This window comes from Ovis canadensis, chromosome X (genome assembly GCF_042477335.2).
Source record: "Ovis canadensis isolate MfBH-ARS-UI-01 breed Bighorn chromosome X, ARS-UI_OviCan_v2, whole genome shotgun sequence".
In the NCBI taxonomy this organism is placed as follows: Eukaryota; Metazoa; Chordata; class Mammalia; order Artiodactyla; family Bovidae; genus Ovis; species Ovis canadensis.
The window spans coordinates 32,294,279-32,311,123 of NC_091727.1; the positions used below are offsets into that span (position 1 = coordinate 32,294,279).

General features: G+C 37.2%; 1 protein-coding gene across 7 annotated transcripts in view; it reads right to left on the bottom strand.

Moving 5' to 3' along the window:
* Positions 1 to 16,845, bottom strand: part of DMD (dystrophin) — a 2,687,035-nt gene that overhangs the window by 655,615 nt on the left and 2,014,575 nt on the right. For all 7 annotated transcript variants that reach the window (XM_070291485.1, XM_070291489.1, XM_070291490.1 and 4 more), the window contains exon 52: positions 2,549 to 2,666. In XM_070291485.1, the coding sequence (XP_070147586.1) occupies positions 2,549 to 2,666 (118 nt within the window). The remainder of the gene's footprint in view (positions 1 to 2,548; positions 2,667 to 16,845) is intronic.

The window sequence follows — 16,845 nt, forward strand, 5'->3', positions numbered from 1 at the left end:
ATGAAGTTATTTTTCATTAGGAAAATAACAAATGACTTTCTATATAGTGTGTTCAGATTTTCATAAACATCTTAGCCAAATTTCCATATTTCTCAGGCAAGAAACAGAGTACTTAATTGTGTAGTGGGGATTCAGTCTCATAACTCATTCATTAAGATTCACTCTTTTGGGCCTGTGTGTCTCAGCCTGGTGAGGGAAGCCTTATGGTTCCACTATGAGGGAGGAACACTCTGTCAGTTGGACAGCTATCTATGTTGGTCATTACAAGGCAATTTTGCTTGTGTATGGCTGGTTATAGAAATGATATCCTATACATTACACATAATTATAGAACTTAAGCACATTCTTCCTATCCAAACTAGCTGTGAAAGATACTGACTAGTTTCTTTCCAAATTAATTGCTCTTTTTCCTGGACTCAACGTTGGATAATATTTTCCAGTTTCCCTTGCAGTTAGATGTGGCCCTGTGACAAATTCCAGCCAACAGATTATGAAGAAAATAATGTGTACGACTTCCAGGCATGGCTCATAGTAAACGCCAATGGTCAATACTGGTTCCTCACCTGCCCAATTAAATGCATAACACTTTGATGTTCTATGTTAGAAGGGGCTTGGGTCCCTGAATGACTTCATTATGGGCTGCTTACTGTGGAATACACCAGAATAAAAAAGTCAACTTCTACTGTTCTAAGCTACTAAGATTTACTTTACTTGCTGTAGCAGCTGCTGCTGCTGGTTAGTCCCTAAGCCATGTCCAACTCTTTGTAACCCCATGGATGGTAGCCCACCAGGCTCCTCTGTCCACAGGATTTCCCAGGCAAGAATACCAGAGTGGGTAGTCATTTCCTTCTCCAGGTGATCTTTCTGACCCAGGGATAGAATCCCCATCACCTGCTTGGCAGGCGGATTCTTTACTGTTGAGCCACCTGGGGAGCCCGTTGTAGTGGCTACTGGCACCTAATAATACATCAGCATATATCCAAATACATTGCTTGATCAACAATAAAGAGTTAAAATTTTAAAATCAAGAAGTCTATTTTAATTAATATTCACTACAACTCAAAGAGGAAATGTCTTCAGAAAGTGAATCTAAACATCCATAATTGCAGATTGAAATAGTCTTTAGTCCTAGTCCTAGTGATTAAAGTCATTAACAAAAACAACAAAACAAGATGAGAAGTGGTAAACATTTTAAAAGGAACACACTTATAAGCCAGAAAAAGACATTTGCAAATTCCAAGATCTGCTCTTTGCTTGTTTTGTTAGCATGAACAATTTGATTAATCATTCTCTGAAACCGTTTCCTCATCTATAAAATGGGGATTATGAAATTTAGCTAACAGGAATTTGTAAAGCTTTTACACATACGCATACACATCTCACATACTGCCTGATACATGGGAGGTATTCAACAAAATAATAGCTATTAACACTATTTACCTAATAAATGCAAGCATGAGTAGTATTTTCTGAATATTAAATGTTTCTTTCAAAATATTAACCAGAACTTTTGATTCTCTTTACTCTTTCCCTTCCCCCAACATACTGGCAGCCAGACACTCTGCTTTCTATTTCCTCAGGAAAGTGTTGACACAACAGAATGTATATTATGAAGAGATAGACTCTTGGTTTTTAAGTTTCAAAAGCCTAGGCCTGGTGTAAGACAAAGCTTTGGAAGGAAAAAAAGAATGATTAAACAAAGGTTTTTTTTTCCCTCCTCCTGCACTAGAAAACACTCCTCCAGATGTGGGGAGGGACATAAGGGGACATTTCAGGGGAAGTAAGAAAATTTAGTATCAGTATGTATCCCTGGAAGGAAGAGACGGGGAAGGAAGGGCAGAAACCCAGGGAGATCCAAGAGACTTTGCTAGCTGAGGTGACCTCAGCCTTATTTCTAAGAAGAGCCTTTGAGAAAAATGTGATGGAGAGCAGTTTCCTTTGCTCTCTCTCCTCCCTAGCCCTCTCTCTGACCCCATGCACAGTCACTCTGAAGCATCCTGTGTAAAGAGAGTATGTGCGATGTCTAGTCAGGTAGACCTTAAAGAACCTCTCCAAGTTCCCACTACCTCCCCTGCAGTGTGGCATGAGGAATGGTACAAAGATCTCTGATATTACACAATGTGGGCAAACAAGCAGCAGAGAGACATCCAGATCTGAAAGTGCCACTGCAGACAGGAAAGAAAAAAACGGTCCTGGAAGAAACCGCCTGCTTGAACCAACAACCAAGGATATGAGGGAGAGAATGGCATCTCCATGGATGCCAGCCCAGATACATGACAACTGAGGAGGAGGGGGTGTTCTGCCACACCCATGCTCGCCACTCCATGCTTTGCAACGACATAAATCTGGATTGATGAATTTTATCTTTTATCTATTTCCTGGAATTACATTTGGTTATTGAAAGATAACATTATGGACTGAAAAACCTTAGTTACAATAGTCTCAATATTTTTATAAACATAATGGAGGTGTATGAACTTAAGTTATCATAGAAGCTTTTGATACATCTTTCCCTAAGTTTCACATGCCTGTTAAAAGAAAGACTTACTTCGATCAGTAATGATGGTCCTGGCCTCTTGATTGCTGGTCTTGTTTTTCAAATTCTGGGCAGCAGTAATGAGTTCTTCCAACTGGGGGCGCCTCTGCTCCAAGTCCTGCAGTGTTGCCTGAAGGAACAAATGGAACAATCCTGAGTTCCTCCAGCACTGCGCATTCCTTTTATGGGTAATTCTCAAAAACCAACCAAGGCACTTTTAGAAATAAAACAAGATGTTATTAGATATAAATCTCTAATGTGTTAGGCTTTACAGAGAGCAATTTAACAAGAAATGTGTTTCATTTTTCGATACCAAAAATATTTCAAGTGAAAATCTTGATTATGGGTTTGCTTCACTAGTTAAGAGCTTAGATGGAGTCATTTCAGTGTTCCTGGGTTTACGTACACCAATATATGAGTGCCACGAGTAACCAATGTAATTCTGAATTATGAAAATGTATTTAAGACACTGATGGCTATTTATACTTGTAATCTCATGCTGTGCAGTGTCAAAATTGAGGTGTATATTTTAGAAACAGAAAAGACAGAGAAGTGATTTAAGAGAGAGAACTTATTTGACTTCTTTGTGCTTAAAATTTCTCACCTATAAAATGAGAAGATGATGTAGATGAGCTAAATTAATCTTTTCCCAAAATTGACTCTAGTAAGATTCAACTGATTCCTTTGCCTCACTATAGAGTGAATGGGCTCTAAGGAGGGCTGTGAATCAACCTTTTAAACAAATTTTCTAATGCTCATCATCAGGCAAGCTTAGAAAGCATCAGACTAGAAGTTAGTATTTGTATTTTGTATTAAAACTGACTTTAATACTGCTTTTACAAAAGTACCAAAGAGAATGAAGCCAACTATATATATATATGGGCTTCTCTTATGGCCCAGCTGGTAAAGAATCTGCCTGCAATGTGGGAGACCTGTGTTCGATCCCTGGGTTAGGAAGATTCCCTGGAGAAGGGAAAGGCTACCCACTCCAGTATCCTGGCCTGGAGAATTCCATGGACTGTATAGTTCATGGGGTCTCAGAGAGTCAGAAATGACTAAGCAACTTTCACTTGTATATATATATATGTTGGGCTGCACCCCATAGACCCACAAAACTTGCACTTGCTCAACTTCATGATTGAAAAAAGAGCCCAGAGTCAGTGACAGAGACATCAGTGGTCTAATGGATGGGGGAGCTTACATGTCTGAAGCAAGGTCCTGGGGTGACACCCCACCATGTATAGCAGAAGGTGGGTAGCAAGTGAGGGTAATCTGCATTGGGGGAAGGGAGGAGGGATGGCTAGTTACAGGAGAAATGATATCAGATGGGCTGATTAGTTATCAGGGAGACCAGTAGAGGGCACGCCCCTCATTGCGTCTTTGATAAACACAATCATCAGTCAGGGCCCGCGCCAGGTACTGTACATAGGAGTCAGTCATGTGCAGAGGGTAGAAGTGATGCAGGCACTGGTCAGTCAGGGCCATACAGAGAGCAAGAGAACAGCCATCTTGAGTAGCCTGACCATACAATATATACTTTATAGGTAGCAATGTTCTCCTTCCCTCAAGTGTCCATTTATTGCCTCTGTCATCTATTTTCTCCACACGAAAGGCCAAAACTCCACTGATATTTTCAAAGAAGTTTGGGAAAAGTAAGGTATCTCCTTTGTCCTTGTACTAAAACTGAATACATTTTATTGGTTTGCATTACTTTAAAACTGCTATGTGACAGATGTTTTACACATGTTTCCTCATTTTTATTCTCCTAATAACCACACTAAAAAACTAAGCCAGAAGTCTTCATGGTTTTAAATCTTATGCTCTTTCTACTACCACATGAGGCCAATGAAAGTCAAGAGGTGAAATGTGGTAGATGGTAAAGTTCATGGAAATTAGTTATCTACTATGCCCTTTGACTGGTGCTGATTTTCTAAAGACTTTTGTATCTAGAAAGGCCAAGTTTTGATCATTCTGAATGTTTCTCTTGTGAAGGGGTAGGAAATAGGCCTGTGATTTGAGCTCAATTGCTTTTAGTGCTATTAAAATAATAGGAAGAACTTACCCAAACATTGCCCATCTATTGTGAGCATTTTCCCCTTTCTGTATTGAAAAATTGAAGGGGTTAACTTTTAACAAATTTTCCACATTTGTAAGCTGTGATTGCTCAGAAGAAAAATCCAATTTTCAGGTTTCTAACTTTTATCGTTTCTTTACACAAAAGTGTGTTTGAAATATGGAACAAATTGCCAAAGACAGCTATTGAAGTAAGTGGCATAAGTCAGTTGGAGAGTCCTGAACAAATTCTAAAGTAGGAACCATATAGTCACAGACAGATTTTTACGAAAGATATTTTCCAGGATTAGAATGTTACACTCTGGTCATCTGTGACATAGCAAGCTGAAAAGTTACTTTGGAATTCCTAACTCTTCAGTGTATAATACATTCAATAATAGATTTTTGAAAAATAGACTTACCCAGAACCCATAAATTCAAATCTTCCCCTCTAAATGCCTAGAGCTAGCAAAGTACATACATTCATTTATTTACTGACTCATTCTTTCATTTTATAAATATCAAGTGCTAGGCACTGTTTCAGGTCTTACAGATATAGTAGTAAATAAACTCATTAGGCATGATTTATGCAATTTAAGTAAAAATTTGTGTTTTATGACACTTGAAAATTTTTATATAGCAAAGATGATCTTTATTGTCATTTTCCTTTGATTTCATATTAACCCATCCTCAAACAACCAGGCCATTCTTTGCATCTAAATTCTGGATACATAACCCCAAGGATGGCTATGATTTTTCCCTTCTTTTAGGATTACAAAGTTCGTTTAAGAAGTCTGTTGTAGAAGTAACTTGATCAACTCTAATCTGAACCTTACCAGGCTCTAAATTAAACCTGACCACAATGAACAGCTTTTACTGATGAAATTAGCAAGCATGTCAATTTAGACTTAAAACAAGCCATTTTCCTCTCTAATGAACAAAATAGGTCTCAGGGTATTGTGAAACCTGTTCTCTAGTTGGGTGATTCTCTAATTCTGCTGACAGACACATACTTTGTAAGCACCTGAGAAGATTATTAATGACATCCTTTGAAGCAGCCTCCTTAAAAATCCAAGGAGATTCAAGACTGCAATAAAACCATGCCTTTCTAAAATATTTCAAAACAAAATTATAGCTCTATCCCACTTTCTGGTCAACATGGACAAACGTCCATTTCAAAAAAGAAACTGTACAATAGTAATAATGTGTGAATATATATTATATATATGGGATTCATGAGATGCTAATAGGAAAGATTGGAGGCAGGAGGAGAAGGGGATGACAGAGGATTAGATGGCTGGATGGCATCACTGACATGTTGGACATGAATTTGAGTAGACTCCAGGAGCTGGTGATGGACAGGGAAGCCTGGTGTGCTGCAGTCCATGGGGTCGCAAAGAGTCGGGCATGACTGACTGAACTGAACTGAATACACTAATTAAACAGTGGTTTCACAGTAGAGCAGAATAGGACTTTTCTTTCCAAAACTGAAGGGAAGGACTTGAATATGACATTCATTTAACATTGTTTTTTGTTAAGATAGTATACAACAGTGACTGAAAGATCTTCATGCTAAAAAACAGGACACACGCACGCAATGGGAGGAACAACTATTTCTTCTTTTCATTTGGTTTTCTTTTGAGTGTACTCTATTTGCTATCACAATTTCTTTGACTTGACAACTTAGTTTCATAATCCTATAAATTCTCAAATACAATGACCTTCATCTGAGATACCCACAGATGAGAGAACACTTTGGATCTAATCATTACTCATACTACCCACTTCCAAAATATCCATCTACAAAATTCCATTTTCTGCCCCCAATCTGGTAGCAGATGGTACTCTCTTTCTCCTCTAATCTTCATCCTCATTTGACCTCCAGTTGTATTCCATTGTTCAAATGCTTTATTCTGGGTTTAGTGGTCTATATTTGTCGTACTAAACCAGTAGAATGCTAATTATGCTTATTTTTCTTATATGAGCACAGATACTTATAACTTAAGTGAATAAAACTAAAACTATGACATGCTTAGCAGTACCTAAGCATGATAATTGAGCACATCTACATGGATCTATCATTCGGGAAGAAACAAGCACAAAGGAAGAAAGGAATCAATGCTATTTCTAAGGAGTCATAAGCCAGCTACTGGGCTTTGCTAAAAACAGCTTACCCCTTGGAGATGAGAATTCATCATGGATTCCACTAGCTGAGCAAAGATGGAGAAAAAAAAAAATCTTCAAATACAAAGTGAATCAGAAGTCGTTAATCCTACTAAGTCTTCCCAGGGTTGAGAGAAGTGGTTATAAATAGCAATCCTATGAAAAAGCAGCTAAACAATGGAGCCATGCATACCAAAAGTAGGTCATTTTAGACTCTTAGAAAGAATTACACTTTGTAATGTAATTTGTTAAAATGAAATTCTACCTAAATAATACTCCAATAGAAAACTCTATATGTGTAGTTGAATATTTAGTATTTATATGTCTAAGCAAAGACCTTAACTAGAAACTTGTTATATTTTTAGTATTTTTCTACAAAAATCAACAATCTTCACATAGTTAAACTTAGAACAAAGGCCTATGGTGATTTTCAGTTGTTGCCATTTTCAGGAAATAAGCATGAATCCAACTTACATATTATGTAAAAATGGAGACCTTAGACTCTTATTTACAACTTAAAAAATTAACATTAAAGATTGACAAGGTGAGAGAGTTTATAGAATTACTTTATGTCTGGAAGAAAATCAGCATTTAAGTCAGGTGGGTTCTAAACTGTAGTCTTTCTAGTAATCGAAAGAGATTTACCTGTGAGGATGCTAATCATCTGTCTAGCTTTCAACTGCCTCACTGAGCACCTTAATTCAGGCTTCTATTCTTGCATTCGGCTGCCTCTGCAAATAGATGGGCCAAATTCAAAGTTGTCTTTATTGTCCTCCACTTCCTCACTTCTCATGTGCGTTGTAAACTGACTTGGATATTTTCCTGCTGGGCAGAACTTCCCTACTTCTCTGAATGTTCTACCAGCATCTCAGTTGGTCACTTCTTCATAAGCACCTTCTAACTGTGGTTAGCCTTTTGTCCTTCATTCATTCAAGAAATACCTTTTAAAAAGCATTTTTCTTTTATATAGGCTTCCTGTGTGTGGCTCAGCTGGTAAAGAATCCGCCTGCAATGTGGGAGATCTGGGTTTGATCCCTAGGTTAGGAAGATCCCCTGGAGAAGGGAAAGGCTACCCACTCCAGTATTCTGGCCTGGAGAATTCCATGGACTGTATAGTCCATGGGGTCACAAAGAGTCAGACATGACTGAGTGACTTTCAATTTAACTTCACTTTACTTTTATGTAATCTGAAACTTTTGGAAAATTCATAAGAATGGTCCAAGAATTCACATGTACCCTTTACCCAGATTCACTGTTAATATTTTGTCACATTTTACCATTTATCATTCTAATATTACATATATACATATAGTATCTGTGTATGTAATATTATATTTGTTTTCAGAACCATTTGAGAATAATCTGTAGATAGAATGTCTTTTTTATATTTCAGTGTTCGTTTTTAAGAAAAACAAGTGCATTCTCTGATATAATCTCAGCTTAATTTCTAATTCAGGAAATTTCATGGAGAAGGTAATGGCACCCCACTCCAGTACTCTTGCCTGGAAAATCCCATGGATGGAGGAGCCTGGTAGGCTGCAGTTCATGGGGTCGCGAAGAGTCGGACACGACTGAGCGACTTCACTTTCACTTTTCACTTTCATGCATTGGAGAAGGAAATGGCAACCCACTCCAGTGTTCTCGCCTGGAGAATCCCAGGGACGGGGGAGCCTGGTGGGCTGCCATCTATGGGGTCACACAGAATCGGACACGACTGAAGCGACTTAGCAGCAGCAGCAGCAATGTGGCTTTAGTACTATAACCTAATCTACATTCTTTATTTATAATATCAAGATTACTCCCTTAATTGCCTTTCATTTACTGGTCCAGCCTCATGTATCTCTTTCGTCACCTTTAATCTGAAATAATTCATTGCCTTTCTTTGAATTTCTTATCACTGACTGTTTTGAAGAACATGGGCCAGTGGAGAATGTATCCCAATTTGGGTTTCAGTGAATATTTTTAAGTATTTATGTTATGCCAGTCATTGAGCTAGTCATAAGGATATAGCAGTGAAGGAGGAAAACTTATTCGCAAGTAAAAAATGAACTAGTAGTGAGGACAGGCAGTAAATAAGCAATTATAATAAACTGAGGGAGTATTATGATAGGAAAGGCACAAGGAGTTATCAAAGCATACAGCAGAGATATCTAACCAAATTTAGGGTATCAAAGGGAGTGTTCTAAAGGAAGTAGGGCTCACTTGGTCCTTGGGGCTTATTTGTCTAAATTATACAATTTTTTGGTGTGTAAATTTTAAGCTCTATATTTCAGATTTTTTTCAGCTTTATTTGGGTAGATTTGACAAATAGAAAATATATATAGAAGTATAAAATTTGTTGTGATATATGTATACATTGTGAAATGATCACCACGATCAAACTAGTTAACATATCCACCATCTCACATACTTAACCTTTTGTGTGCCTGTGCATGATGAAAGCACCTAAGATCTACTCTCAGCAAATTTCAAGTAGACATTATTAGTATTTCTAGGCTTTACATTATATCTCTAAAAGTTATTCATCTTATAACTGGAAGTTTGTAGCCTATGGCCAATATCATCCCACTTCCTTTACCCTCAGCCCATGACAACCATCATTCTACTGTTTCTCAGAGTCCCACTGCTTTTAGATTTCACATATAAGTAAGACTTCATAGTATTTGCTGTTCTATATCTGGCTTATTTCACTTAGTGTAATGCCTTCTAAGTTCATCTATGTTATCAAAAATGGCAGAATTTCCCCCTTCTTAAGTATTAATAATATCCAGTGTAAATATACCTATACCACAATTTCTTTATCCACTCATCTACTGATGGACATTTGAAGTGTTTCCATATCTTGGCCATTGTGAATAATGCTGCAGTGAATAAGGGAGTGCAGATATCTCTTTGGGATCCTGACTCCATTTCCTTTAGATATAAACCCAGAAGTGAAATTGCTGGATCACACGGTATTTCTGCTTTTAATCTTTTGAGAAACCTCCTTACCAACAGTGTACGGAGGTTTCCGTTTCCTTTTCTCCATAGCCTCATGAACAGTTGTAATCTCTTGTCTTTTTGATAATAGCCATTCTAACAGGTGTGCGGTAATTTTCACTGTGATTTTGATTTGTATTTCCCTGATGATGAGTGATGTTGAGTACTTCTCATAGAGCTATTGGTCATTTGGATGTCTTCTTTGGAAAAATGTTTATTCAGGTCCTCTGCCCAATTTTAAATCTGATAATTATTACTATTATTATTTTTACTACTGAGTTGTATGATTTCCTTATATATTTTGTTTTTTTTAAAATATAAATTTATTTATTTTAATTGGAGGTTAATTACTTTACAATATTGTATTGGTTTTGCCATACATCAACATGTATCCGCCACAGGTATACACGTGTTCCCCATCCTGAACCTCCCTCCCTTAACTCCTTATCAAATACATCGTTTGCAAATACTTTCTCTCATTCCAAAAGCTGTCTTCTCATTCTGTTGATTTTTTTTTCCCCTTTGCTGTGCACAATCATTTTTGTTTGATGCAACCCCACTAGTCTATTTAGACTTTTGTTGCCTGTGATTTTGGCATCAAATCCAAAAAATAGTTGTCCTGGCTAATGTCAAGAAGATTTCTTCTGGTTTTCTTCTAGTATTTCATGCTTTCAGGTCTTTAAGTGCCATTGCTGCTAATACCTACTGTGGTGGCCAGAAGAATGTGCAAGCCTTTTATGACTGGGACCCAAGTGACCGAGGACTCCAGCTGCTGCATTTAGAAATCCATCACTACATTGGAGAGAAGAAGCCAAGCCTCCCATGGACTGCTCCCCACCAAGGACTGAATGTAATGGAGATACTAAAGCAGAGCCTTTCTTAGGAGGCCTGGGGCCCCTCTGGCTGACTCAAGCTCAATGTCTCCCAGACAGCTTTGCTGACCCTTCCTCAGGTTGCACACTGGGGTACTTCTACCCAGTTTTCTCTCTCTTTTTTCCTTCATTTTGGGTTAGACTTGCATTTGGGTCTAGTGATTATCCCAACTTCTCAGGCTTCCTGTCTATTTCATTTTACATAGCTGTTTTCTCTACTAAAATAATTTGCTGTTCAATCCTGGCTTAGGACATTTAAATGCAATCCCCAACGAATACACCCACTTTTGCCCTTCTAGTCCCTAAGCCTCTCATTAACTCTTCAGACCCAGATAATATACCATCTGGATGTACAGTTCATAATTTCTGAACATTATTAATATAATTCTTAAGATTCAATTTAAGTGAATTAGTACGGCATTTTAAAAAAATGCCGCTACTTTTTTTTTTTTTTTTTAAAGAGCATGACCCTTATTTTTACTGGGCCTAAAATTGAACCAAAGGAAAAGATGGTTATTTATATGTATTACATGGTGATGGTTCCATTCTACATTTGTAGTTCATCAACACTGGACAGCAAAGTAAGTCACCAGGAATCCTGAAAGACATACCAAAAGGAACTTTGGGACAAGTTTTTGGACTACAAAAGACAGCAAAGCTAAGTCCAAAAAAATGTCCAGTTTTTCTGAGTCAGAATTGCCCTGGGTAGGCAGGGACCTCAAGCAGGGCCAGGTTCATGGACATGAAACTAATGCATGTTTTCATCTTAAATTTTTTTTCTATTATATTTTAACAAGGGGCCCTGCATTTTCATTTTTCACTGGGGCTCACAAATTATGTAGCCAATCTTGATGGCAACCCTGAAGTAAGCAGAGAATAAAAGTTGAGTACTATATCTTGTGTGAAACACCAGTTAATTAGTGATGGTGAAGAACACATTTAAATGCAAATTATGTCAATCAAACGCCTCTTGCTTAGTTCCTGAGAACTTGTTCTAAATTTCTGTAAGGAGGAATCATGAAGCTAAAAGATACATATTTGGGCGAAAAATCTCTCTTTTGGTCAGGAAAAGCAGAGCAGGATGGTTGTAAGTTGTCCGAGATGGGACCCTTTCAGCACCAGTGGTATTGGAGAAGCAAAGTCATTGTGATGATAGAAGTGAGCAGGGGGACCTATCAGGAAAGAGGTGAATTGTCTGAGAAAAGAATTTGGGATCAAAAAGGGAACCTGTGGTTCTGGCAACAATAATGGCTGCTGAGAGCTCAAATTCCATTTCCAGTTTTAGCTAAATATCAGTTTTACCTAAAACTAGGCTGGCCTTGGGAAATACATGGGAAATGGCTAATATTTTCACAAACAGTTACTAACTGCAACTAAATACCAAGCACTCAGCTAATACACAGAGAAAAATAAAACTTGGCCTCTTTTTTCAAGAAACTCATAATCTAGCAAATACTAAAGGCTCATAAAGAACCAATACTGTGAGAAATAAATAACAACAACAATACCTGCCTTTTGACATTTGCCATGCACCAGAAGAATCTATCATCGATTAGTGGTTATGGGAATGGATTCCGGAGTAAGGTTGCCTGAGTTTGAATCTTGGGGGCCATTTACTTGGTTTCTTATTTGCAGCAAGTTAGTTAACTACTTTCTTCTTCATTTGTACCACCAGAATGAAAATAATAACAGTATCTATCTCTTAAGTTTGTTAAGAGAATTAACTGGTTAATATCTATAAAATGCTTGAAACATTTCCTGTTATGTAAGTACAAAATTCTAAATAAAAAATTTCTTAATTTAATCTTCATAATACTCTAAGAGGTAGGTACTATTATTATTCCTGGTTTACAGATAAGGAAAATGAAAGTAAAAAAAGAAGTCTGTCCAGAATCACAGGTTAGTAAGTGGTAGGACTTCAAATACAGGCAATTTGGCCCCAGGGTCTACTTAAAAGCTATGATTTTAGGATACAGTTACAAGTACCTATGCAATAGTATAATGTAGTATAGCTATCATATAGTCTGATCTAATTATTATACAGGTATGATTCAATGGGACAGGAACATGAAATGGGATTACACGAGGTAAAATTAACTATCCAACTTATTAAGCACTAAATCAGTCAGGGTTCCTGCAATAAACAAATGGCTCATAGACACTACTACAAATAAAATGGATAACTATTAATAGTAAGGACCTACTCATGTACACATTGCTATATTTACAACCACAATTACTTATATAGCACAAGGAACTCTGCTCAATGTTATGTGGCAGCCTGGATGGGAGAGGAATTTGATGGAGAATGGATATATGTATATGTGTATGTATGGCTGAGTCCCTTCAATGTCCACCTGAAACAATCACAACATTGTTAATCGGCTATATACCAATAAAAAATAAAAAAAGTTTAAAAAATAAATATATTAAAATGGAAAAAAAAAATAAAAGGACCTACTGTATAGCACAGGGAACTCTACTCAATACTCTGTAATGGCCTATGTGGAAAAAGAATCTAAAAAAGAGTGCATTTAAAAAATGTATAACTGATCTACTTTGCTATACATCTGAATTTAGCACAACATTGTATTCGGTTGGCCAAAAAGTTCGTTTAGGTTTTTCCATGTGCTCTTATGGAAAAATCTGAATTAAGTTTAACTATATTACCAAAAAAAGAAAAAAAAAACAAAACAAAACAACAACCTGAGATAGGAAGACTTGAACAGAATCTGAGAAGTAGGTGCAGGGAGAGGACCTTGATAGGATCTGTGGCTGTCAGTAAGGGAGCCTAGTCACCTCTGGACTCTCTCTCTTGTCACCTTTTGCTCCACTAGTACCTCCCGTTAGGAAGACACAACAAGTGGGTTAGCAGGTCCATTGCTGTTGCCCGTGCTATTTGGCCTCCCAGGGTAGGATAGGAAGTTAGAATGTGGATCTGAGAGACTGTCACGCAAAAGTACCAAAGTGGTTGGTAAAATAAAAACAACCACTAAAAGGAATCAGTGAAGGGAGGAACCATATATGAAACTTCTCAGGAAAGACTTCATGGAAGAAATGGTTCACACTGCCCTTGAACCTTGGGAGATTTGGCTAGGTCATGGGGTGGGCAGCATTATTAGCAAATGGAAAGCAGGAGTAAAGGCAAGGATATGATAAAGTCTCAGCTGGGCTGGCTGGTGTCTAGGATTCGCTGGAAATAATGGGAGATAAACTTAGATAGGCATAGATAATGGAGGTAGTTTATGGTGGGCTTTTTAAAAAGTTTGGATTTTATCATGAGAAAATGGGAAGCAATAAAGACTAGAAAAATTGAAGCTACAGGAGTCAAGATTTTTGTAATCTATTGGACACCTTATTCTTTCTGGCTGAAATTCCTTCCTTGGAAGTTCTTAGTTCTGTCTTGGAAATATAGTCAACAGATAACCATAAATAAAATTGCTGATTAACCAATTGACTGGACACAGAAATGGGAAACAAGAAAGATAATTACCAAATAAATTCCACCCTGGGTGTGAAAATGATTTGAACATTGCATGTATTATAAATATTACTGATCATTTTGCTAACTTTATAAACAAAAATGTGATAGATATCTAAGGAAAGTGCCTCAGCCTCCTAAATGTGAAACCTTTTTTATAATGGTATAATACAAATTAATCTAATATTAGTAAGTTATTTTTTGATATAAATTCTTTCTTTTTGTTGAAAAAGAGATTATGATGATCATTTCCAAGTTATTTTGTCACAGAAAACTTGAAGGATTGATTTACTTGCCATTTCATAAAATCCTTAACATGCAAAAATGAAAACTCATTTCAGTTGTACAAGCTAGTAAGTAAATAATGTGTACTAAATTAGGGATCTTGAAATATAATTTCAAAGTCAAGAAGAAAGAAGAATTTCAGACTACAATTTGTTGATAATGATTTGCAAATACAGTTCTAAGCTGACAGAAAGGGTGCTGATATTTTTAGCTGTTCAACATTAGATCTATTAGTTATTCTCCATCGTTCACATGTCTTGAAACCCTATTGTTCTGTAAATTTAGAATATTGACAAAGGATAATTGGGGCAGTTTTAAGATCAGTTTTTGTCACATGTATCACATTTGCAGGCTTTTGGTATTTTGACCCAATACAATAAGTGGTTTTTACCCCTACATATATTTTAGAAGAAAGGGAAAAACTGAAATTATTTTACAATACACATATTTTAGAACTATTCCTGCTCATGCTTTGCATTATTCATTTCTTGTTCTATCTTGAAAAACACCATTTCGGAACCATTTTAACTTCAACTGGTCGAGATAAATTTTCTTTTATCTCATCAGAGTACCCTTTTCAGCAGACTGAATTATAAGTGAACCAAATTAATAAAATGGAGGATAAATTACATAACATGAATAGTGAAATGTAACTGTTTGAGAGCATTGTTTCTAATATTTTGCCTTGTACAGAACCTTCTGATTTCGCTTCCAAAAGATGTTGTCCAAAGCCTATATACATTCCTGATAAAGGATGCTCGAGATGACAGATAACTGAGCATTGGTCAATCAAACAGGCAAGAAATATTTGACAGTATTCTATGCACAATACAGCAGAGTAGGGCAAGTATCTTGTGAGTGAGATAGGATGGCATAAAAGAGCATCCCTAGTGATTTCAATGAACTTGCAATGGAGTTAGGGAGACGACCCTCAGGTCTACACAGGTGTGCTCACACAGGCAGCTAGCCAGTAATGGAAGATCATATGTAAATGACAAATGCAAGAGTCCACTGACTGCAGACTCTATGCTAATGAGATTCTGAAGAATGGGATTTTAATATGAGCATGTTCAGGGAAAGTGTCACAGACGACCAGGAACCTGGACTGTAACTTGGGAGGATGAATGGGATCCATAATGACCTAGCGATGAGAGAGAGGAGCTTCCAGGACAAGGACTGAGCTCAAACCAATGTATGGAGGTCTGAATACACTAGGGTGTTTGGGCAGAAGTGAGGAGGGCAGCTTTGTAGTGGGCAGAAAATTATGATGACTCTGATCAAGTTGGGCAAAGAGGCTGAGACTGGGACTACGAGATGAATAAAGACATTACATTGAAGGCAATGGGGACTCTTTAGAGGTCTTAGAACAGAGAAATGCCAACATAAAAGTGGCATTTTAGAACTATTAACTTTGCACCATTGCATCCAAAGTTCTTCTGAGGAGAAGACTGAAAAACTCAACTGCAGCAATCCAAGAAAAATCTCATCTATATCCTCTTTGACTAAATTTCCTGTCATGCAAACATGCAAAACATTTCTAATTTAGCCTGAGGCATCCTTTTATTTCAGGAAAAAATAACCCCATTGCATATAAGTAAAATAAATTCAACCCCAGTCTTGTAAAGAACTATCCCAGAGAATTATCAAACAGATTTTCTATCTTATTTGTAATATATCAAATAGGATGAGGGTAGAAAGGGACTGTGGTTTCAGTTTAGAAAGAAGTAAGCATTCAGAATACTTTGTTAAACTCTTAAATTCTTGCTCTAAAGAATAAACGGAGGGGCTTCCCTGGGGGCTCAGTGGTAAAGACTCCTCCTGCCAATGCAGGAGACATGGGTTCTGTCTCTGGTGCATGAAGATCCCACATGATGCAGGGCAACTAAGCCCATGTACCACAACTACTGAGCCTTCGTGCAACGATTAGAGAAGCACGCGCCCCACAACTAGAGAAAGTCTACATGCAGCAATGAATGAAGACCCAGCGCAGCCAAAAATAAATAAATATATATTTTTAAAGAATCTTTAAGAATAAATGGAGACTTTCAGAATATGAGAACTGGGATTTCTCCAGAAACATAACTTTAAAGATTAGTATCAGTAGTAACAAGAATTATCAATAGAATATTATGGTGCCACATTTTGTGAACCTAACTTTTCAGTGTCCCTTTTTTAGTCTTATTACTGCATCAGCCATATAATACTGTCTTTGGGAAATGAGTGTTCAGACAATACTCTCGTTTCTCGGAGAGAGCTTGACAAGTACTGTACTAATCCCTTAAAAAAAATGAGTCAAAGCAAACAAATGATTGTGCTAAAAATTCTTCAGCCTCTCCATGTCTTCAAAACATTTTAGAGATGCCGCTTATTTAAGTACTGATACAAGAATCTTGGTTTTTATTGCCAACTGCAGCCATCAATAAACTGAGGCAGAGCAAGAGATGTTGCTGTTCATTGATGCTACCTGTATACAGCAA